Source organism: Schistocerca cancellata, chromosome 2, assembly GCF_023864275.1.
Source record: "Schistocerca cancellata isolate TAMUIC-IGC-003103 chromosome 2, iqSchCanc2.1, whole genome shotgun sequence".
NCBI classification, from domain to species: domain Eukaryota; kingdom Metazoa; phylum Arthropoda; class Insecta; order Orthoptera; family Acrididae; genus Schistocerca; species Schistocerca cancellata.
Genome location: NC_064627.1, coordinates 827,516,711 through 827,542,530, shown reverse-complemented (window position 1 = coordinate 827,542,530; position 25,820 = coordinate 827,516,711). Strand labels below are relative to the sequence as shown.

The 25,820-nt window shown below is 37.9% G+C and overlaps 2 protein-coding genes across 2 annotated transcripts in view; both read right to left on the bottom strand.

Moving 5' to 3' along the window:
- Nucleotides 1-5,105, bottom strand: part of LOC126162711 (acyl-CoA Delta-9 desaturase) — a 127,855-nt gene extending 122,750 nt beyond the window's left edge. The window contains exon 1 of the mRNA XM_049919369.1: nt 5,006-5,105. Coding sequence (XP_049775326.1) covers nt 5,006-5,016 — 11 coding nt within the window. The 5' untranslated portion in view covers nt 5,017-5,105. The remainder of the gene's footprint in view (nt 1-5,005) is intronic.
- A 1,444-nt stretch (nt 5,106-6,549) lies between these two features.
- LOC126162712 (28S ribosomal protein S10, mitochondrial) lies at nt 6,550-23,608 on the bottom strand. Its single transcript, XM_049919370.1, has 4 exons — nt 23,458-23,608; nt 22,688-22,837; nt 22,469-22,599; nt 6,550-7,590 (listed from the first exon to the last, which is right to left on the bottom strand). The coding sequence occupies exons 1-4, from the start codon at nt 23,470-23,472 to the stop codon at nt 7,272-7,274; spliced, it is 615 nt and encodes a 204-aa protein (XP_049775327.1). The 5' UTR covers nt 23,473-23,608; the 3' UTR covers nt 6,550-7,271.
- Nucleotides 23,609-25,820: the final 2,212 nt, after the last annotated feature.

The following is a 25,820-nucleotide window of genomic DNA, read 5'->3' as shown; positions in this document are numbered from 1 at the left end:
ACTGATGAGGATCTATTGTGTCAAGTCATTGCAACTGTTGACATCAGAAGAGCAATAGGAACAGCAAAAGACAGGAAAGCAGTTGGTCCAGATCAAATACCAACTGAAATGCTGAAACTATTAGATGATAACAGTATCTTAGTTCTCCATAAAGTATTTAATCAGATTTATAAAATGGATAATTTCCTGACAAATGGCTGATGTCACACTTCATACCTTTGCCCAAGAAGAGCAATGCAACAAAATGCAGAGATTACAGACTAATTAGCCTAATAAGCCTTCATATCCTAAAGATATTTCTCAAGATCATTCAATATAGAATCACTGTGAAGTGTGAAAGAGATATGGGATCTTCACAGTTTGGATTTAGACGGGGTCTAGGTAAGAGGGAAGCAATGGTCACCATTCAGTTATTGGTTCAGAAGTGCTATGATCAGAAGAAGGATATAATGCTGTGCTTCATATATTATGAAAAGGCATTTGACAGAGTGCAACACCACAAACACGTATAAATTTTGAGAAGACTCTACATACTTGGAAAAGATATTCATTGCATAGAAAATCTTTATTGGATCAATCAGCTGAGGTTAAAACTGGCAGTCAGGTGACAGAAGCACAAAGAATCTGTAGAGGAGTTAGACAAGGATGTGTGCTCTCACCATTCCTCTGCATAACATATAATTCCAGGAGTCACTTGAAGACTGTGTTATAGGTGTTAAAGTAAATGGGATATGGATTAACAACATAAGATATGTGGATGACACAGTCTTAATTGTTGATTACATGAACAATCAGCAAGGCCTCCTTACTGCAGTGGGAGAACACAGTAGAAATATGGACCTCAATATCAACACCAAAAAGACAAAATTTATGATAGTCACTCACAATTCAAACAAACATCAAAATGTAGAACTAATGCATAACAATTAACCCACAAAAAGGGAGAACAGATTCAACTACTTATAGATGCGGTTATGTTAAAACCGGTCATCTGATGTGGAAATCAGATGTAGAATAGAAAGGCCCATAGTGCATTCATGAAATTTAACAAAGTGTTTACAAGCACTGACTTTGATCTTAATCTCAGAATTAAATTTATAAAGAGCTATGTGTGGTCAATACTTTGGTACAGCACAGAAAGTTGGATGCTGAAAGTAAACGTTATGAACAAGTTGGAAGCATTCGAGATGTGGTTACGTCAAAGAATCTTTAAAATTCCATGGAAGCAAGGAAAAGAAATGAAGAGATCAGTAGAATAGCAAAACGAGACCGAGAACTACTAACCACAATCAGACATAGGAAACACTTACTTAGGTCACACGGTTTGAATTGAGAGGTATCACTTTCTTCAGCTGATAACACTAGTCAACAAACAGTTTGCATCTGGGATGTAATACATCAACTAGTATGTATTTTTGTGTGTAGAATCCGAATATACGTTTCAAAATGTTTTAGTATGTACCATTTTTGAGTTTTTAAAGTTTTTTATTTTTTGTATTCAGTATTTTGCTTTTTTACTGTACTTCTGTTTTGATGTTTAATTGTTTGTTTTTGATTTGAAAGGAGAGCTAGAAGACCTACAAATCGTCAGTAAATGGTTGATGTGGTAATCCAGTGGTGTGAAAGAGATCCTCAGTGAGAGTTTCCTATGAAGAATAGTGCAAACTTTTTGTATTTAAAACTTAACACTAAGGAAAATGGCAACTACAAAATCTCGTTGCTGTCTAAACCACCCTGACAACTTTTGTTATGTGTGTGGGAAATTCATTCCAAAAGCCCAAAGAAAACCAGTCACTGATAATGTTAAGAAGGCATATAAATTGTATTCTGATTATCCTGCTGGTGATCAAGATAAAATTTTTGCACTTCATATTGCCTGCATAATACATACTACAACCTTAACCAAGTGGTTGAAAGGAAAACGCTGAGCCATGCCATTCTCTGTTCCAATGGTGGGATGTGAGCCCAATGACCATTATTCAGACTGTTACTTCTGTCTTATAAATTATTTGGGACATTCAAGTAAAACTAGACATAAAATAAGGTATCCAAATGTATCTTCAGTGCATTTGCCTGTGGCACGTGATGAGGTGTTGCCTGTTCCTGTCCGTAGCTTGAAAGCCGTGGAACCAGACACCATGTCAAGTGAATCAGAAAGTATTGAACATATAGAACAGTACTTCCCTCAATATTATGACGCTTTGCCTCAGCTCTTTAATCAAAAGGAACTGAACAATTTGGTTCGCGATCTAAAACTTTCGAAACAGCAAGCTCACCTCTTCGGGTTGAGACTGCAACAACGGAACCTTCTAGCTCCAGGGGCAAAAATTTCCTGTTTCAGATCAAGAGGTGCTTCCTTTGCTCAATATTTTGATATGCAGAATTGAAAGTGTGGATGTAGAGATGTCAATGGTCCGATGATGCAGCTAGGTGTACAACATAATCCACAGGAGTGGCAACTATTTATTGACTCCACTAAAACCAGCTTCAAAGCAATACTACTGCATAATGGCAATGCATTTCCGTTGGTACCTTTGGCTTACGCAGTAGACATGAAAGAAACTTATGAAACCATGGCTTTGCTGCTATCAAATATAAGGATAATGAATTGCGGCAGCTTTGCTGTGATTTAAAAGGTGCTGCTCTCCTTACAGGTTTACAGGCTGGATTCACGAAATACTGCTGCTTTTTGTGCCTTTGGGACAGCCGTGACACCAAGAACCACTATACAATCAAGGAATGGCCTATAAGGAAGTCATGTTGTTGTTGTTGTTGTTGTTGTTGTTGTTGTTGTGGTCTTCAGTCCTGAGACTGGTTTGATGCAGCTCTCCATGTTACTCTATCCTGTGCAAGCTTCTTCATCTCCCAGTACCTCCTGCAACCTACATCCTTCTGAATCTGCTTAGTGTATTCATCTCTTGGTCTCTCTCTACGATTTTTACATTCCACGCTGCCCTCCAATACTAAACTGGTGATCCCTTGATGCCTCAGAACATGTCCTACCAACCGATCCCTTCTTCTAGTCAAGTTGTGCCACAAACTTCTCTTCTCCCCAATCCTATTCAATACTTCCTCATTAGTTATGTGATCTACCCATCTAATCTTCAAGGAAGTCATATGTTCCTTGATATGAAGGGGGGGCAAAATAATTTTATCGGGTTCAACCAATGGGTTATTGTTCACATCTACGTTTCCAGGAAGGAAGTCATATGTTCCTGGAAATGTAGATGTGAACAATAACCCATTGGTTGAGCCCGATAAAATCATTTTGCTTCCCCTTCATATCAAGTTGGGCCTTATTAAGAACTTTGTAAAAGCTCTGAATAAAGAAGGCGAGGCCTTCAATCACTTAAAGAAAAGTTTCTAAAATTAAGTGAGGCAAAGCTGAAAAAGGATATATTTGTTGGACCACAAACAAGAAAATTGCTGTAAGATCCAACCTTTGATACCAAAATCACAGGCACCCAATTAGCTGCTTGGTATTTTTTTAAAGCAATTGTGAAGGGCGTTTTGGGTAACAGAAAAGACAACAAAAACTATATTACCATTGTGAATGATCTGTTGGACAACTATAAGAACATGGGGTGTAGAATGTCACTTAAAATTCACTTTTTACATTCTCACCTTGATTTCTCCCCAGAAAATTTGGGAGTGTAAGTGATGAGCATGATGAATGCTTTCACCAAGACGTTCTTACCATGAAACACCATTACCAAGGCCATTGGAGACCTTCGATGATGGGTGACTACTTCTGGGGTCTTGTTAGGGAGAGTGATGAAATGGCAAACAAAAAAAGAAGAGGTCAGTCATTGCATTTTTCAAAAAGCAAAGATGATTAAAGGTGAAAATATCTTCTGAAATAATTTTGACCTTTTATTGACATCATGCCCATGTATACATACAAAATATTATTGATTTCAAACATTCTGAATGTGTATTTTTGTTTGACTTAATTGTGTCAATTATCACTATTACCATTTCTTATTCTACTTTGTATCTAGGAAATGTGAAGTCATAGAGAAAGACTGATTTTAACAGTGTATTCAGCACCCAAAAATTAGGTAAATCCACCCATTTACAAACCAGATGCATATGTCATGGCTCTGCAACATTAAGATAGTGGACAAGAATAAGAAATGTGGGGGACTTGAGCCATACTGGAAGAGATAGGAAGACTGAGCAAATATGATTGCAAACATCCATTAGTTGATATGCAGCAGCAGTAGAAGAAGAAGAAGAAGAAGAAGAAGGCAAAATACTATACAAGAAACAGGGATTAAAAATTGAGATCAGAGCATGCATTAGGGATAGTGAAAAAGTGGAACAGTTTAAATATTTAGGAACACATATAATGGAAGATAATGTGGTGCTACAGGAACTACAACAACAAGTAGCTACTGGTATCCAGAGTTTTATGTACTCCAGTAAGTCTAAGCTGCAGGCATAGAATCAGATGTCAAAGACAAGAATATATGATAATAATCAGACCAGTGGTAACCAGGACATGGACACTAACTACAAGACAGGAAAAGATACTACAAAAGCTTGAGAGGAAAATGTAACAGAAACTGTGTGGACTAATATATGAGAACAGAATGGAGATGTAGACAGAATGGACTGAAATACATCTCTGGAGAGTTATAAATGCTAGCAGTTGTTAAAACAAGTGAGATTTAGGTGGGTAGGGCATGTATAAAAGAAACAAGATTAATGAAGACAGTGTTCAAGGGAAAATCAGAAAGGAGAAAAGCTGGGAAACTGTGAGCAAAAGATACAGACAATATTGTAAACAAGTCAGGTCTTGAAGATGATATGGATAGCTGAGAACAGAGATGTAGGGAGAGGCTCAGAGAAACTTTGCATCTGACTGTGCAGCAACGGTTTTAGTATTAACACAAACGCTTGCCAGGTAAACTTGCAGTTTCCTGTTGGAGCATCTGTTGAAATAACATGCTTTTAAAATTATTTGTTGTATAGGCCCATCCTTACGAATAAGAACACTTACGGTATTTCCATCTTGGTATGCTGGGCCAATTGCACACTCCACTCCTTGTTGCCACTACAGAACAATGGAGGCCAGTATGTGCTTTTACATATGAACAGGATGTTGTGACCCCAGAGGTGATACCCAAGTATGCATTATTCATACTTCCTACTATTGTCCGCTCATAAATATAAGCGCCAAACAATTATAAGGTCATTCACGCAGTACACCCGAATTGCTTTCTACGTAATTTTTCAAGTGTTACACTTATCTAAAAAGTCACACAAAGTCCAAATAACAAAGACAGTTGTACGAAATGACTGAAGGACCCATAATACTAAACAAAGAGACAGCATTAAAATTCCATGTAAAAACTGTCTAAATCTGACAGCAAGTATACAGACCAGTAGAGGACAATTAAAACAACTTTTTTATTACGCAGCTTGATATGGACGAGAGGACAGACATTGCTGGCTATCTTACAAAGATCTGGACACATCTATAAATTCATAAACTGTACTCCCTTTAACCTTTGAAACAACCTCATAAGAGAGGGCATGAATATGACAATTGTGGGTACATCACCAATCCGTAACCAGTCACGAAAAGTGTAACTTTTAATGCAAAATACTTCCTTCACAAAGAATGAGATGATGCTTCTTGCAGTGAGTAATCTGTAACATGGGGGATCATACTTTCTGACTAATATGTTAATCACTGCTAACTCATATATACGTGACTTCAGTCAGTAATGGTAGAATACTGGAATCAATTTTAATTTTCTACCTATTGACTTTTAATGCATATTTTACATCATCTTATAAGATGATAACTGTGTGAGGTGTGTGTGTGTGTTTTGCCTGCTTTTGACAAAGACCTTATTGGCTGAAAGCTTACTTTGTGACAGTCTTTTTGTTGTGCCTATCTGTGACTCAACATCTCTGCTATATGGAGAGCAGCAGCTATTTTTTTCATGGTATAGTAACTTGGGAAGTTTAGATTGGGTCACTGACAGTTAAAAGCAAGATAACAAGTGCATATTGAGCTTAGTATTGAGAAAAACATGAGAAATTTGGAAATGCTTAGTTAGTTGGGGACACATTTACCACAAATTAAAACTCTGTTCCCTTTTTCGTTTCATTTTCAGCAAATGCCTTAAAAGCATCTACCAAATATCTGCACTGGATTTAGAAATACGACTCAGGGTCCATCATGCTGATAAAAGTGACTGGTAGCAGATCTGTTGCCATGTAGTACTGAAATATTTAAGGAGTGGAAATGGAAAATGTTCTAAGAACCATTTCTCTTCTAAAAAAAGGGTTTTATAGTGCTACTGTATTCTTGGTATTATGTTGCCTGTCCCTAAACTTGGTCCAGTTGCCAAACCATGGAGAAAATCTTCCAAACATGCATTAGTAGATGGTGCTTGGTCTTTGTGCCACACTGTGGTTCTCTTTGGAGCTAAAAAATCAGATGGTTATGAGAAGCGGTTTTTGCTGAAAACAGTTATACTATTTAAAAACATGTATTTATATGATTCTTGCAAAGAAGAAAACAGCAACCAGTCACAGTTAATAATGCTATTTATTTACACAGATAACGCTGTAACTACCAGCTAGCAAGTTTTCCTTCTCTTGTGTGGGCCTACTGAAACTCAATACTTCTGCTTTGTGGTGAGTGGTCTCCTTTAATCCTAAAGTATTTGGAATCCTCTTTACTCCTCGTAACTTTCTGCAATCAGGTTTGCACTTTTTTAAGCCTCTGGCTCTCCAGTGGGAGAACTGGCTGAAGTTGATACATTTTGCAGAATGAAACAGCAGCTGTAACACTGTAATTCAGTTCTGTCTACATTACATTCAAGTGGGAAAAGACACAATTCCACATGTTTCACAGATAACTAAATAACACTTGTGTCATCCATATAAAGTACATAACACAGTTAGCACCACTGCAGTAACGAGAGATATAATAATATCCTGTTCCATTTCACTTGAACAGTTTACTGCCTAAAAATCTGAACACACAGAACACACTTATAAATAATGCATGGCCTCAGTCAATCAACAACTTTTTTTTAACACTGTAAGTGATCATTATAGTTCCAACTTTAAGGAATGATAACTGGTTCATCAAAACTAAAGTTTCCATTCAATGACACACTACAGAACAGTAATCACACGGAGTGTTAAATGCAGAATGACATGACACACTTAAAACAAAGATGTCTGTTATGTCACAAACATCGTACACTTCAACTACAAAATCCTTTAACCACCAAAGATTACAGCTACTGCTGTTGGGTCTCTTGCTGCTGCTGTTGTTCCTGCTGCTGCTGCTGCTGCTGTTGAAGACTTTCCAGAATTGCAGTGGGATGTAAATGTGGAGGTAGCTGCTGCACCTCAACTCTAGTTGCTTTCATGGCTACGCCTTCTGGAAGGTTACGCTGGATGTATTCAAGAAACGTGTCTGCAGTAGAACCGGTGAGCCGTAGGAACTGCATGAAACGGAAGTATGTTCGAACCTCATATTGAACACGGTGTTTCTTGTAGATATGTATTGACTTCAGCAGAGTCAGCCTCTCATGGTGTGCCTTGCGTGGTGACCAGCTGCAAAACACATTATGAGAATTTATACTTTTACTTTATGGAAACATTATGTACTAGCAGAAATCATTGAATGTATGACACATTGCATATAAAAGTTAAAACTGTGTGCCTTTAGACTAACGCCTGTGCATACAACTGTTTACAACCAACACAATGAAAGGTAATCAATGTAAGTTTATTATTTCATCTGGGCAAGTAGCAGTAGAAAGACCATATGGTATTCACCAAAAAGTTACAGTAATAAGATTTGCCTATTCTTATTTTTATTTATATCTTTTGTTCCTCCCTATAACAAGTACAGCATTCTCTCATCCAAGATAACACAAGATAGTTCTGATAGAGTATTTATTTATTTTTTTCTGAGAAGGTAAAGTACTGCTAAACAATAAATGCTAGTCTGAATTGAAAGTATACGGAAGATGGACAGCGCACAACCAAGTGAATAATATATCTGAAATAATCTCTTAAATCTAAGACATTTCAACTCTCCAAAAAATTAATGTAGCATATCACTACCTACCTCACTACCTACCTACTGTATAATAATGAAAGACTGCAAGTGGTTTGTTATTCAATTTACAGTCTTCACAGATTTTGCTTCCAACTCATATGTTAAGAAACAAAGAGCTGCCTCCCTACCCCACTTTTTTTCTCTGACTGTCCATCTTTTTAGAGATGGTTGGGGAACTTCACTGTTTGATGGAGGATGTCAAATTAAACACCTTTCTGGCAACCAGTTTCAGCATTTTACTACACCATCGTCAGGCCCCTGACCAACATGTATGACGAATCTACCTTGGTTGTGATCAAAACAGGGGACAGCAATGCTGGTATTGGTAATATGTGCTATAGTGATCACTTCAGGTTGGCAGGTGATGGTTGAAGTGATCACTGAAGCAAATATTACTAATACCAGTATTGCTGGTCCCTGTTTTGATCACAACTGAGGTAGATTTTTCCTACTAATCGGTCACGGGCCTGAAGATGGCGTAGTAAAATGCTGAAACTGGTTTGCCAAACAAAATAAGTTTGGAAATTTGATGGTTGAAAAGTGTTTAATTTGACATTTCCAACTTTTTTATCTTGAAAAACTCATTGTACGTAGAATGACATGACCAAAAAAGTTATTGAATACCAGTTTGCATTGAGAAATAGAATGAAGCTACCACGCTTACATTATGGCGGTGTTGACAGGAGGCCGGCACGGAGAGTAGCATTTCACCATGGAGACTGGGTCAGGGGAAAATACATCAGTGCTTCTGGTGAACCAGACAGTGAAAGTAAGCAGAAATGTAGTGGGGCATAGCAGCTGGACAGGATCATGTCATGTTCATTATGTGAAGAAAGAAATGCCATTTCTAATGCAATGGCATGTATCAAGAGCTTTTACGAACCTGTCCTATACTACAACAAACTCGTTAGTCAAGCATGGCATAGGGGGAGTCAATGATACCTTCATAATAGGAAGACCTATGCCTATGCCTAGCCACTACTTTGCTCCATAAATATCCCAGCATTTTAGCTAATAAGGCAGTCGGTCAGACAGATCAATGGCCTACATGACATTTGCACTCAATCCTCTGATTACTGCAAAGTGATGTCTAGCACAAGTCTGTTGTAGATTTCTTGCGTGCTACTGAGCAACAACAGCCACTATTGGAAGAGAGGACTACCTCATCATAATCACCAGTCACAGAGTTCAAAACCACAGCCTGCCGCTTTCACAGATAGGAGGATCTGGGTGCCTTCCCTATCGCCTCGGGTGAGGACACTAGTGTTCCTGATATTTTGGTGGATTGACCAGAGCATAACTGAATGGCAGGCCCAGATCATCATACTACATGCCTACACAACAATTGTAATTGCATTTTGATAGATGAAAAAGAATGGTGGCATGTCGAACACACGACACCTTCACTCAATGCCGTGGCATCGCAGTACGAAATGTATGAAAAAAGTTTCATAGTTACTAGTTTATTTGGTCAAGCAAACTTTAAATTTATTCCTTGAACTACGATTTAACTCATTGTATCTCCATCAAACTTAGTTATTATGTGGGAAAAATTGAAAAATTAAAAATAGATGTGCTGGATTAGAAGAAATTGCCAGTCAATTACAGAAAGTTCTATGCATAATTTGCAACTGACTTAACTTTCTCTTGACAGTATATTTCTGCAGATCCCCTGAACAAAAAATTGTTCTCAGCAATTGGAAGATAACACAGATAATTTTCATCCCATGAAAGCGCAACCTGGATATTCTCAATATATATCAGTTGCAGAATATCCAAGTATAAATATGTTGACCTAATTTGAATCAAATTACTTTTTTCTGACAACCAAATGGATTCTGAAAACTCCAAACATGAAAATCCAACTCCCATTCTTCACACAATATTGTGTGAGCAACAGATCAGGATAACCAGGTTGTATTGTTCCAAGCGTTCACTCAGAAGTACATCATTAATCGATAATGTCAAGAGATCACATGCTGTACTGTAGTTAACTTTCAGAAAGCTTATGCTCCTCCATACACCTACACATTAAAAAATATATATCAAACTGGTACTGTGTGTTATTACTCAACTAGGCAGTGGAAACAGCAATGATGTGTCATGGAAAGTTTTATGATCATAGAATGATCACTGATGTCCAAAGCTAGGTAAAGACATTGACACAAACTCCAAAATTCTTACCACATCAACACACAGGAGACAGTAAGGATACGATGACAGGACTGCAAATAGTCACAGATTTATCTGACATAGTGTTCAGTGTCAGAAATGCTGAAAAACCTTACAGCAGACATTCAGTAAAAGACATTGGCAACTCAAAGAAGTCAACTTATAAAATTACAGAAACAGACATTTTGAAAGTCTAAGAATGTCCAACAGCCTTCTATGTACTGCTTCTAAAGGCACGGTGATAAAGTATTTCAATAACAGAAATCCCAGGACTGAGGAGATGAACAAAAGAGAGGAAAGCCAAACATTCAGCTGCAGGTCACTGATGGCTGATACATACAGACATATAACAGGTCAGAAAGGCAGTTTTCTAGTCTGTTGCATGTGTCAGTGCCATTCATATTGTTAATTGTAGTAATTTCTGTTTATTTTCTAAATAAGATAAGTCAATCAATGGCTCTCTCTCTCTCTTCTCGGCCTCACAAAAAAGTCAAGGACCAAGAAGGGGAGGAGGAAATGAAATGAAACTTCATAGACTTGAGAGGGTACGTGATGTTATTTCAGAGATTACAATACTGAATCAAATTTCATACCTCCTGAAGCTAGTATTCCTTCATGGTTAGAGCCAGAGTTCTCTGAAGTAAACAGTACTTTCATCAGCCTTTACACATGTAGTATATGAAGACAGACTTTCAGAAACACACTGTAAGCACTCACTGCGTTAATTTTAAGAGAACACACATTTTTACTAGTGAAAAGTAAGTTTAAGCAACAAGCATAAATGTGATTATACATACGCTAATACTATCTGAGAAACCACTCCTAACAAACTGGCAAGTGGAAGACAACTAACAAGGTTTTAATTACTAAAGAATAATTTTGATGCACCTATTCTGAATAAATTGCTGCCCTACATGAAATGTATCTATGAAGTGCTGTTACACTAATCATTGTGGAAAAGATTGGTAGCAAAGAAGGCATAATAAATGTCATTAATCCAACAAGTAAACATATCCAGCAAATTGGAAAGTACTAGTATATACCATTCAGATTTTATTAGACTTCTTTTATTTCAATGTGTGTAGCAAAATATACCTAGGAAATAAAAGAGGAGTAACTAAAACATCTGGTATTAGGTAATGGAAAATGAGTAATGAAAATGATGAATTATTATAAAGAAAAATAAACTACACTCATGCTCATAAATTAAGGATAATGCTGATACATGGTGAAAGAATGCTTGGCAAGGCATTTTGCGGGTTTAAATCACCTTGGGGTATGACCATGCGGTGCATTTGACCTGCGGTCGTCGCACGGTGGCGCTAGCAGCAGTCCACACACGCAGAGGTCAGAGTACAGTGCAGCGAGTAAGTGTGCAGATGTTTTCAGAACACACATTGATGACATTATGAGGGGTAGAATACTAGGGCGATTGGAGGCTGGTCAAACACAGCATGTAGTAGCATGGGCCCACCGTATGCCACAAAGTGTGATTTCAAGATTATGGCAACAATTCCAGCAGACCGGAAACATGTCCATGCACTACAGTACAGGACGTCCACAGTGTACAACACCACAAGAAGACTGATATCTCACCATCAGTGCCTGCAGACGGCCACGGAGTACTGCAGGTAGACTTGCTCGGGACCTTACTGCAGCCACTGGAACAGTTGTCTCCAGACGCACAGTCTACAGATGACTGAACAGACATGGTTCATTTGCCTGGAGACCTGCAAGGTGCATTCCCTGACCCCTGGTCACGAGAGCCCACAAAGCCTGGTGTCAAGAACACAGTACATGGTCATTGGAACAGTGGTCCCAGGTTATGTTCACGGACGAGTCCAGGTATAGTTTGAACAGTGATTCTCGCCAGGTTTCCATCTGGCGTGAACCAGGAGCCAGATACCAACCCCTTAATGTCCTTGAAAGGGATCTGTATGGAGGTCGTGGTTTGATGGTGTGTGGTGGGATTATGATTGGTGCACATACAGTCCTGCATGTCTTCGACAGAGGAACTGTAACAGGTCAGGTGTATCGGGACATCATTTTGCACCAGTATATTCGCCTTTTCAGGGGTCCAGTGGATTCCACCTTCTTCCTGATGGATGATAACGCACGGCCCCACTGAGCTGCCAGCATGGAGGAGTACCTTGAAACAGAAGATATCAGGCGAATGGAGTGGCCTGCCTGTTCTCCAGACCTAAACCCCACGGAGCATGTCTGGGATGCTCTCCGTATCGCTGCATGTCTTCAAACCCCTACGACACTTCAGGAGCTCTGGTGCAAGAATGGGAGGCAGCAGCTACTTAACCACATGATCCAGAGTATGCCAACCCGTTGTGCAGCCTGTGTACGTGTGCATGGTGATCATATCCCATATTGACGTCTGTGTACATGCGCAGGAAACAGTGACATTTTGTAACACGTGTGTTTCAAGATGGTTTTATCAACTTATCACCAATACCGTGGACTTGCAGATCTGTGTCGTGTGTGTTCCCTATGCGCCTATGTTATTAACACCAGTTTTGTGAAGTGTCACGTTGTGTGGCACCACATTCTGCAATTATCCTTAATTTATGAGCATGAGTGTTGCAACCAGGTATCAAATTACTTAATCTTTAACATATGAACTTTCACATGTGTAAGTCCTATTAAAAACTGAATAGCCAAATAATTTCACTGAACACTAACTTCATCAACAAGACACTCTTTTTTGCAGTCCAAAGAGAAATAAATATTAGCTTATAAAATGGTCACAGCTGAACGTATCTAAAGTAAATGTGATAAAGAACAGAGTTTACCTAATGCAATTCAAAATTGAAAAGGATTATGCCTTATATTATTATTATTATTATTATTATTATTATTATTATTATTATTATTATCATTATTATTAGCATTAACTTTTCACTTAACAGTAGTCCAATAACATATATAGAAAATTAGCTAGTCGTTAACAATATTATGTGGAAAGGCAGTTATAAAATATACTCTGCAGAAATTTGAATCTTAAATAATCCAAATGAGAAGATGAAATTTTATCACCACTGATTCTACACAACTTGTATCATACAGTAAATTTCTTTACACAAATTACTTCAAATAATATGTCTGTCATGTGTTTTATTACAACCATCAGACAGGACAATAAGTATACTGAAGTAATAAGTGAAAAAAATCAAAAGCCTTTTTTTCAAATCTTTCGATGCACACAACATAAAAAAATCAATAAAGTTCTTTTCTTATGTCAATATACCACCCCCTGGACTAAAACAACAATCCACTACTTTAGCAGCTTAGGTACGTGTTGACCTTATTTTTAAATACAATACCTAGACAGGGAGAACACAACAGTTGGCACATTTGGTGAGCCTTGGATCTAGTGAATTAAGAGATACACACTATGACTACATGTGACATAACTTCCAGAGGCCAAAAACTGAATTCTGGAGTTCATTTTTTTTTTTGCTTTCTTTTTAAATATTAAGGCCTAAAGTGGTTTTGTCAGACCAGCCAAATATGGTATCTGGGCCTCAGCTGTTCTGGTTTCTGATTTAGTCACCACAATTTCTGTTTCTCTTCAATTAAATATTAGTGGTAGAGAACTTCAACCTCAGTTTAATGCTTCTACTGCTCCTTCACTGCACAAAAAGTCACTCAATTTTTAAATCCAAGATGTAACCTGACAACTCATGTATGTTTCAAAAATGGCTGTGTGTTTATATTCGAGCAAAAATCAATTGCGGAAATGGAAATCCGGCAGCTAGAATCACATTTCCAGAACTGATAATGGTGTGTTTACCTGAACAACCATAAGCGGTATTTGGAAACCTGATTTGGAAGCCCCATATAAATATGGTGACAGTACGTCTGGAAAGAGTAAAATTCTATAGACTGGAAATCTGCACACAGACTGATAAAACAATATTTTGCATCTACGCCTGTACTCTCAAACCACTGTAAGGTGCATGGCAGAGTGTAAACCCCATTGTACCAGTTATTAGGGTTTCTTCCCATTCTATTCACATATAGAGCACAGGAAAAATGATTGTTTCAATGCCTCTGTGTGCGCAGGAATTATTCTAATCGCATCCCTATGTGAGCAATGCATAGGGAATTGTAATGTATTCTTAGAATCATCATTTAAAGCCGGTTCTTGAAACTTCATTAATGGACTCTCTTGGGATGGTTTATGTCTGTTCTCAAGAGTCCTCAAGTTCAGTTCCTTCAATATCTCTGTGATTCTCTCCCATGGATCAAATAAACCTATGGATGCTGCCCTTCTCTGTATAGGTTCAATATTCCCTGTTAGTCCTATTTGGTACGTGTCCCACACACATGTGCAATATTCTAGATCCAGTAGGATGAGTGATTTGTAAGCAACCTCCTTTGTAGACTGATTGCAATTCCCCCATATTCTACCAATAAACTAAAGTCTAAAACCTGCGTTACCCATGACTTAGTCTATGTGATCATTTCATTTCATGTCCCTACAAAGTGTTACACCCAGCTATTTGTATGAGTTGGCCGATTTCAACAGTACTCACTGACATTATAGTCATAAGATCCTACATTTTTTTCATTTTGTGAAGTGCACAATTTTACATTTCTGAACATTTAAAACAAGACACCAATATTTGCACTCCTTTGAAATCTTACCAAGATCTGATTGAATATTTATGCAATTTCTTTCAGATAGTACTTCATTACAGATAACTGCATTATCTGCAAAAAAATGTGAGGTTATTATCAATACTGTCTGCAAGGTCATTAATATACAACATTAATAGCAAGGGTCCCAACACACTTCCCTTGGGCACAACTGAAGTTATTTCTACATCTGATAATGACTCTCCATCCTAGATAACATGCTGTGTCCTTCCAACCTAAAAGTCCTCAATCTAGTCGTAAATTTCTCTAATACCCCATATGACCATACTTTTGACAATACATGTACGAGTGGTACCGAGTCAAATGCTTTTCGAAAATCAAGAAATACTGCATCTACCTGACTGCCTTTATCCAAAGCTTTCAGTACATTATGTGAGAAAAGCACAAGCTGGGTTTCGCATTATTGAAGTTTTCAGAATCCGTGCTGGTTGGTAATGAGGAGGTCATTCTGTTCAAGATACGTCTGAGCTCAGTATATGGTCTACGATTCTACAACAAATTGATATCAAGGATATTGGATGGTAGTTTTGTGGATCATTTCTACTACCCTTTTTATAGATGGGTGTAACCTGTGCTTTTTTCCAAGAACTGGGCACGGTTTTTTGTCCACGGACTCTACGAAAGATTGTAGTTAGAAGAGGAGCTAACTCAGCCACAAATTCAGTACACAATCCGACAGGGATTCCATTGGGCCATGGAGCTTTGTTAATTTTAACGATTTCAGCTGTTTCTCAACACCACTGACACTAATATTTATTTCATTCATCTTTTCAGTGATACAAGAATTAAACTGAGGCAATTCTCCTATGTTTTCCTTTGTAATGGAACATTTGAAAATTGAGTTAATTATTTTATTTTTTGGTCTATTTATTGCTGTTAGATTCAATGTATGTCCCTCATAAGTGGATTTCTTACCTATTGGTTCTAGGTAGTTTTCAGAGAAGGCATTTAGTAATGTTTTGGAGGATGCCTTATCATGTGCACCCTAGTTAATTGTTGGAGCTTAAAATCTCCACTGATTATTACTGTATGATTGGAGAATTTATGTACAAGTAAAAAGAGGTTTTCTCTTAAGTTTTCAGTTACACCATGAGATGAGTCTGGTGGGCGATAGAAGGTTCCAATTATCGAGTTATGACCACCCTTGATACTGAGTCTTGCCCAAACAATCACACATGCAACTTCGATTTCCGTCTCCATGGATATGAGTTTCTTGTCTACTGTGACAAAATACACTGCCTCAATTTCCCATTTGCTTATTATTTCAATATCCACTTAAATTTTCGCCAAAAACTCTCATTGCTATCAATTCAGGTTTCAACCATCTTTCTGTACCTAGTATTATGTGAGCTTCATAGCTTTTCATGAGCGCTTCAAATTGTGGCACTTTATTGTGAATGCTTCAAAAAAAAAAAAAAAAAAAAAAAACCCCTCATGTGCACTCCACACACAGTCAGCTACCTGAATAGCAACCTCTGATGTTCTCAACCCTATGGTGCAAGTCCAGGAAGTCACAGCCTAGCTTGTCACAGAACCTCTGAAGCCTCTGGTTGAGTCCTTCCATTTGACTCAGAACCAAAGGTCCACAATTAGTTCTGGGGACAATGCTGCACATTGTGAGGTTCACTGAAACTCTATGAACAAAACTGGTCTTCTCAACCTTCTCTGCCAGTTGCTGGAATGACCCACGCCTGACCTCGCAGTCCAGGCGACAGGTATTGTGTTCCAATTTGCGCCACAATCTGCATTTGGCTGCACCCTGTTCCCTCAACAGCTGCCAGCATAGCATCTTCAACATGTTGAATGAGATTCCTAGATATGCACACTGAGCACAAAAGGTGTCATTTGCTGCCCTTGCTGCCATTTCCCTAAGGGACGCCATCATTTGCCGCATGTTGATAATTGATAGAACCCTATCCTTTTGCATATGCCTCCTCTTGACACTGAACAAAACAGATTTCCCCAAAACAGCTGAAGTGAGTGCCACTCGCTCAATTTCAGTGAAAGATAGTACCTCAAACTTGCTGGCTAGGGGAAATAGTGCAACACCCTGGTCCCTGTCCACCCTGTAAAGGACCCAGATCTACCACTGACTCACCACTCACAGTCAAGAGGACAAGTAATGACAGATCTTGTACTTTCTGCAGAGCAGATATGATCCACAGAGGCGGATAGCATCTGAGGTATAAGTACACGACTCTTGGGTGCTCTTCCAACACACTTATTCACTGTAGCTGCCAATTGTTTGACAGTAGTCAGGGCGATTTTCAGCTGCTTATGAACATCAACAACACATCCCGTGTTCGAGAGCAGCATTCACGAGGATGGGGGGGAGGGGGGGGCTGCATTTTGGCTGATGCAATTTATTACAAGACAGTGAACAAATAACTTTAAATTAAGGCTGCTGGTTATCTTTTAAGTTTTTGAGCTAAAATGTTGCTAATTCCCTATAATAATTGAAGGAAATACACAAAACAAGATTGCTATTAAAACAACACAAAAACCTTTGATAGAATTTCTAGTTTCTAAAAATGTTTTGAGGTTAATTACAGTTATTGGCAAAATCGAAAACTGAATTAATTTACAATACTTCCATATAATATATAGGGTTATTTCCATTTAAGGGACAACTAGATGTAACACAAGATGTTTGTTAAAATATCTGCACACCAATTTACTAAAAGTTGCTCATAGATTATGCACAGGACAATGGTAGCCTCCGAAAATTCTCAAAAATGCATGTTTATTTCCATTGATATAATGAAACTCAGGGGTGATGTATTCTTTGGCAGAACTGTGAACAACAAATGCTGGTTTGCTATGAAATAAGTTCCATATTCAAAGCATTTTTGCTGGTTACTTACACAAATATAGTTTTGTAAGTGTTCAAAAATTCTCATAAATAACCTGTTTCTCAAGTAATTGTACAATGAAGTTAGAGAATCATTGTTTTGAACAAGAATAGGCCTACTGTTCTCAAAATTTTTAAAAGAGAACAATTAAGTTTAAGACTATAATTGACAATAATATCAGATTCTGAAGAGTATGGCACTAGGAAGTTAGTGAAGGTCACCATGTTTTTTGGTCTATACCGACAACCTTAGTGGTATAAACCAAAAGAAATCCATCCTGTTAACTAGTAGTGGTAGTCACATTTGATGCATCTCTCCATGCTTGTCTAATCTGGGGGTGTCTCTTCATCTTAGGAACTGTACATACGATACTGTGCTGATAAGCCAGAAACGGCATCAAAATGGCAGAGATCCAGGCCTCACAGAACAACAAATGTTCGACATCACCAACACCATGAAAATATTACTCAAATAGAAACTGACAAACTAGTTTTTTAGGAATCGGGGTGGGTAACACAAAAATTGAAATAATGAAAACAAACAAAAATTGAATAAAAAATTGCAGAAGTCATCAAATAATTTCATATAGGCTGTTATCTCCACTAAACCTATACAGGTTTAACATTCAATGATTCAAGCTGCCACCCACATCCCCTCAACAGATCAAAACTTCTGTTAGACCTATATACAGGAAGATTAGAAACAGCCAGAAAAGCTTGTAAGGGAGTTGCAGGGTATTTGTGTTGAGCCATAATTGTTAACAAAAAAAATTAGGTATGTTGCACCACTCCCAAGTTAATTATCATTGCATTTAGCCAATCAGGCCATTGCCAAATTCAAGCAGCCCCCCCCCCCCCCCCCCCCACCGAAATTGTGATCTTCATTTGGTTTCCATGGACTGAACAAGAGATTGATACAAAAATTGAAAATGGGACAGTAGTAAGGATCGAGCCTGAGATAAAAACTGAGCAGTTTTGTGTGCTATCATCTACACTATGAGAAAAACTGACACTAGTTGTATCTGGCAGGCTGCTTGTATTCGTATGTGCAATGACCTGATTGACTAACTTAATGTTAATTAACTCAGAAATGGCACAATGCATCCAATTTTTTTCTTAACAATTATTTCTCAGCACAGATTGCCCTGCAATGCCATTATAATCTTTTCAGACTGTTTCTGACCACCCTGTAGACCATGTGAACAAAATAATCCAACCCCATGAACTGGTACAACAAAATCCATTAGTGCTAGGCACGTGCTCCATGACAGCAGCAACACTACATCAGTTTTACACATAACGAACACGGAAATACAGAAGCATCCGATTCCACCCGTCTACTTTGACCCAAGACGTCACAAATGTGGCGGAAACGACCATCCACTACAACTCCAATATGGTGCCTATGACGTCATTACATAAACATGACAACAAACACGAAAATACATTGAAAAACCAACCCACACACCTTCCACAAAAAACCTAATCAAACTAACAAGACAAGCATGGAAATTGGGGGGTTTTGGGTGGGGACAAACTAAATATAAACACTCGCCACTACACCAAACGACAAAAAACACTAAAATAACAAGACCCCACAACCTCCCCAAATTCCACTACACACTAAATCCACTGGAATCGAGCACTTCCCTTGACCTTACCACAATAAACAAACACACCACCAGAGAGAACCACTGACTACAACAATATGCCACCTATAAACATGCCACACACACAAACTAAACCAAAAACATCACCTAACACACAACACATAAACATACCACCAGAGAGCACCACCGATCACATCAAAATGACACGTACAAACACGCCACTCTCACAAACTAAACTCCGTGCCGTCCTGACATCACACACCACAACAGCCTTACGTCACGGGTCAAAGCCGATGGGTGGGATTGGACGCTTCCGTCGACCCACGAACACACATGACAAATCAAATCCAAAACAACCACAAAATCAAATGACCAATGTGGCACACACAAGAACTAAATCACCTATTGCAAACAAAACACACAAACACATCTGCAGCAGCAATCTACAAACAAAAGTCACATTTTTCACTCACCTCCCTCTCTATGCTTTTAGTCAAGTTTGTGCCATGAAGCCCTTAGGTCAAGCACTTATGGGTGGTATCGGTAGATTCAATACTTTACTTTTATGTTCAATATTACAATATTTCACCTTTTTCAAAAAAGCTCATCTTGCTATTGCTATTCTGCATTTTATATCCTCTTTGATGCTGCCGATTTGGTGAAACACTTATACTACTTTTAGAGTATCACTGTCTGATTCTCTCTTCATTGTCTGAATTAATGTAGCTATGCTCTATTACTCTTGTTTTACTTTGATACATGTCCACCTTATAAGTTCTTTTTATGACACTATCTGTTTCACTCAACTTATCTATAGTCATTTGCATCACTGATAGCGGTATGATGTCATTGCCAAAAGTTTTTTCCCTTCTATGTACAGACTGAATAATATGAGGGATAAGCCAGGACCCTGCCTGACTCCCTTCTTCTCAATTACCGGGTCCTTCTCATACCTTTCGACTCTCAAAGCGGACAGAATGAATCTTTAATATGCTGCTCAAGGAACTCAAACTAGGAAAATTGTTTTTCAATAATAAGCTGATAATAAACTACAGATAAAGCAAAATCCATACTTTAAAAATCCCAGATGAGAACATGGTGTGCAGTGTTGCCATATGAAACACTGTATTGTTTCTTACAATTCTACCTTATGGCAGCTGTGGAAACAGAGTGTACTTAATCACTGACCCAGCCACGCTTCTGACTGGCAATGAGAAATGAAGGGAAGATGATTCTTCTTCTTTTTTTTTTGGGGGGGGGGGGGGTGAGTGTGGAGTGACATACCTCTCCTAGATGCTACTTTTTCTCATCCCTAGTGGAGTCAGTTTTAAACAAATGATAAGGTATCTGTGTTAAACAAGAAACTGTTGCAAGCTGAGAACATCACAACTCTAAGCAAGTTAAATTTAGACAGCAATAAGTCCACAACTGCCTTCCCAATTTACACCTTTGACACCTTTAAGCACAGTGCCAGTGGGTATTAGAGAAAACTAGTGAGTATTCTCCAGTTAATTATTTTATTGCTGGAATATATAATCCACGAGTATCACGTGTGAAAACAAGTAAATAAAGAGACAACTGAGATTTAATTCTAGTAAACATGAACCTACACATACCACCCATCTGCTTCAATCCACATCATCAAAATGGCAGACATAAACCACACAGTGAAATCTACATTCAACACAACTAAGATTTCATATGTATATGGCGGTATCACTGACTTATAACGGAACTCTCACCTTCCAAACCATCCTAGACATTGGGCTACATTGTAGTTCAGTTTGTCACAAATATCTTGCATGTAATTAATACAGAAAAGAAATATTCTCAGTGTTTTGTTCTACTTCTGTTTAAGGGCATCACAACAGTATGTCATGGATCAAAGCTGGCATTTGATATCAGTAAGCTCAACTCACCTCTGTTTTGCAAAATAGCGATAATGCGTTAAGCAGACAAAGAGGCATACTTCACAATGGCACACAAGAGGCAGAAAGAAACAGAATTATTCTTTAAAGACACTTAAACTTCTTCAGTAAAAGCTTTTCTGGGAAACCAATATGAATAGCATAATGATGGTAGGCAACGAAAACCTCATAACTCCATCTGTCTACAAAAATTCATAATTCCATTAACTCCATAATTAATGAGAGATTTGAAAGTGCACGGACTTCTCTCTAACAACAACTAGGCTTCTACTATAGAGTTAGACAGGTAGCAACTTTCCATATCACTTTATACTATTTTTTAAGAAACTGTTTTTGCTTCACCTGCAAAATTTAACAAAATGGAGTTACAAGAGTTTCATTGCCTACCATTGATATATATATAAGTAATATTTCATTCTGTAACTTCTTTGTGCTATTTCCCTGTAGTATGTAACACCAACAATACACAAGGTAACTGTTTGCAACAAAACAGGCAGTCAAAAGAATACGCAATATTTAGTTTGATGGATGACACATTAGAGTCAAGAAATTAATACCACTGAAAATATTTTGTGACCTAACTAAGTCTTCTCATTCACTATCAAATAATGAACAGTGGATTACTGACAAAATAATGTACATTTTTGAAATGACAAATTTGTTCCTGTATACAGTTCTCAAACCAACAAAAGAGGACTACACTGCACCTGGAGCAAGCAAATTTATTTGAAAATATGTTGTTTGTTAATTTCTCAAAAAAAAAAAAAGGATGACATTCAATTCTTCTTTCTGTTAATCTCACCGAGAATCTTTAGGAATGTGGAACAAGTCAATCAACAGATTAACTGGGCTGTCAGACATTGATTATCTGCAGTCTGCAGCATACAAAGGACTGCCCCCCCCCCCCCCCCCCCCCAAGCAAAAGTTATAGGCCTAGTAGAACACGTAATAGTTAACTTGTAAAAATGATACGAAATTATGCACTGATAATGGTACATGGTCAAAACATTTCCCTATATAAGAAGTATCATTCTAACTGTTCATAATTCGATTTGCCATGTTAACTGTTAGGTTACAAGAAAATTACAACAATCAAAACTTTAGTCATGATATTTTACATATGTACTGTACTTGCCACTCTCCCACTGTGATTCCCAATTCACGAGCTGCCATTGTTGCAAAGGTCTCATAGCTCTTTAGAACTGCAGGGTCATTTCCTCGAACTTCTATCTCCAAAATTTTATACAGTTTGTCTAGCTCCTCTTCCTGATACAAGTAAGCACACAAGAAATAACAATGAGCAACCAAACAAATTTATCTCGAGATAAATGTATGCTGTCTCGCATATGTTTACCTGTGGTGCTGATTTGGTAGTTACAGGATTTGTTGATGTACAGAAGCTACTAATAATACTCAAGTTCAATCTGCTGGAAATAGAAACTGGCACATCATATTGAATGGGCATCAGTAGTTGCTTACACTTGCCAGCAAGTGCTGCTACTGCCTGAAATAGACGTATAAGGCTTCAAGGGGAATTATTACTTTAACACAACAAACATATTTCTAGTATGGGAACACCACATAATCCCTGAAAGTATGTTCAGATGTGTCAACATATACACTTACCTAACCTCTTTCCCTTACTCCACATAGTGGCAGTCGATACATCCTAACAGAAATATAAAACGGAGCCACTTCAACATTTAACAGGATTAATATGGGCAGAACTGACTACTCGGTTCCACACAGAAAATAATCACTGCATGAATCACAATACATTGTAGAAATAATGTTACGGTATACCAAAGGAAGATTCAGAAGGTTATAGGTTGCAGTAAATACTGGGAGATGAAGCTTGCACGGGATAGGGTAGCATGGAGAGCTGCATCAAACCAGTCTCAGGACTGAAGACCACAACAAAACACCAAAGGAAATAAAATGACGTTTCTACTGCAGTATGTAGGTCAAATTAAATTGCGAATAAAGATAACTAGCGCGAAAAAATAACGTGAAGATCATAAAAGATGTATATCCTTTTTGTGGTAGTTCGAACGCGGTTCTAGTACAAATCCTTAATCTGCCAACGTACTCACACAACAACTTGTATGGATCAATTTAACTTACCAACATTTTGTTCATGCTGGCCGTTGTTAAACTTAGTCACTAATTTCCTTAACCGATTAACCAACCTTAACACCCGCTACTAAATCATAAAAACAATAACAACACAAAGATAACCACACAAACTACTACAATAACAATACAAAGATAATATTTTCATGAAGTATCGTAGCGAACACGTTGGTCAGAAAAAAAGGGAGTTGTCTTTACGTCACAAACGTGAAGCTGACGTCCGCCAACTCATGAAGCCCAAAACATTGGGTTCACTTCATTTATACCTAATTGGTTCCCCGCGGTGATACTTCCCCATTATGTCACTCTGATATGCCCATGCCCAGTTTCGACTGTTGGGCTTTTGTGGTCGCTTCCTAAATAGCAAATAGCATCTGGTGCTTTTACTGCATGGAGACATAATTGTTTTATCAAATATGCCAGCTTGTGTAGTTTATGTGTGTACTAATCGATCCGATCATAATCTAAAAATGTCACATTTCACTCTTAAAGTGGAGCCGTTCAAGTAATATTTTCTTTTGTATACATGAATTACGTCTGCCTTATTTACTTTTATTCTTTCTTGTGGTTTTCATTGCTTTCCAAACCGCAAACTCTCTCACATCCGATCCACACTATATCAACGGCCTCGTCCTCACACAACACACGGCTACATGACCGCACTGATTGTTGGTGCAGCATTTCACGCCTCAAATTCTTCCCACCGATAATTTCTTATTGTCCACATTTCCTTCCTCTTTAAATAAAAAAAAAGATTCTTGCTAGAACAGCCGGAGTCTGCTGCCTCATGTGTGTGTGTTTTGTGTGTATGATTGCTTCAAAGTGTGTGTATGCATTACTTCCATTTTGAAGAAGACTTTGGCCGAAAACGTATGTGAGCACTCTTTTCGCCGTTACCGCTTGCTACTCAGAGTGTTAGTGGTAACCTATCCACCTCACTGTATAGTTATTCCCTTACGAAGTTTGCTGTAGATAATCCACTGCACTTCAGAAGGAACAATGATGCAGAGGATTACAAAACCAGAAAAAAAGTTTGTTTGTAGCAGAAACAGGTGTTCACAGAGCAGCAACCAAAATTTCTGATCACTTATCCAGTGATATAAAATGCCTGAAACACAGCCAAGTCAAATTTGAAATTAAACTGCTAACTTTTCTCTTTGATGACTCCTCCTCAAAATGAAATTCAAATGTAAAATGAAATTGATGGTCAAACTAGACGTAGATCCCAATTGTGATATGTTTGATTATCCATGAAAAAACTGACAGTAACTGGCAAGAAATATTATGGGAAAAGAAGAAAATAGGTCACTTTTGGAAAGGTAGGCGTGTATGTTACACCAATTAGGCCATTTTTACTAAAAATGACGTACATACATGTAAAGAAAAATACCCATTTTACGGAGTGTAACCGTTTGAGATCATTCCGTTAATCACATTTTTAGTAGTGCTCAGTGCTGGAACATATTCAAATATTTTTTTTGGTTTTTGCCCTGTAAAGTGCTATGTTGGTCACACACTGAATGAGGCATTGTAGGTAAGATTTCAAAGTGAGAAGATGCGTAAACTACTGTGAAAGTAATCCACTAACGATCTAATAAAACAAGAACACTATTCTGCATTCCAGTATACCTATATACAGTTCTGTTTCTCTGGCATAATCGTGCATTTTGCTGACATGCGCAACATACGATAGCATACCTTGCTTCTTTCCTCATTGTACACGATTATGGACTAGCGAAGGACATGTCGGTAAGATTTTCGCAGACGTGAATTTTAAAAATGTTGTGCATAAGAGTTGAAAGTAGAAAATGTAACAAATAAGAAACATTACCAGTATGCAAACAAGCATTGGTTTCAGAGTTCAAGCATCATTTGCTATCGATACAAATACAGTAAAAGTGGAATTAAATGAATTAGGAAAACACGCTTTTCACATCCCTTCCTTCGCTTCTTCGTTATTCGAAATATGTCAACAAAAAGCAAGCTACATTAACGAGGTCACATGTGTCATATTACTACAGAAAATACGCATTCAAGCACAGAAAAACGATCGAAATTGCCCTCCTGGCACTATGTTATTCATGTAAGCACTGTAATTTCTAATTTTTAAAACAGTTGTTGCATCCACTCGACAGAGACAATGAACAAGAAGCAAATGCAAACAGTAGTCTGTTAATGTTTCGGGTTACTTAAGAAGGCAGCAGGCCCCGCCCACTACGGCTTCTAAACAACGTATGGTGAAAGTCTATAGAGCAATCTCCCTTCTTTTTCTCCTCCATGGTCATGGACATGCCATCGAGGTATAAAAAATAAAATAAGTGTTGTAGACCATTGCTCACAAGTATTTTATTTAT

What these genes read in the sequence shown, in the direction of transcription:
- LOC126162712 (XM_049919370.1), bottom strand. An exon ending in CTACCAAATCAGCACCACAG is followed by an intron (nt 22,600 to 22,687) that starts GTAAACATATGC and finishes TACTTGTATCAG; the next exon opens with GAAGAGGAGCTAGACAAACT. An exon ending in GGAATCACAGTGGGAGAGTG is followed by an intron (nt 7,591 to 22,468) that starts GCAAGTACAGTA and finishes TGTGTTTTGCAG; the next exon opens with CTGGTCACCACGCAAGGCAC.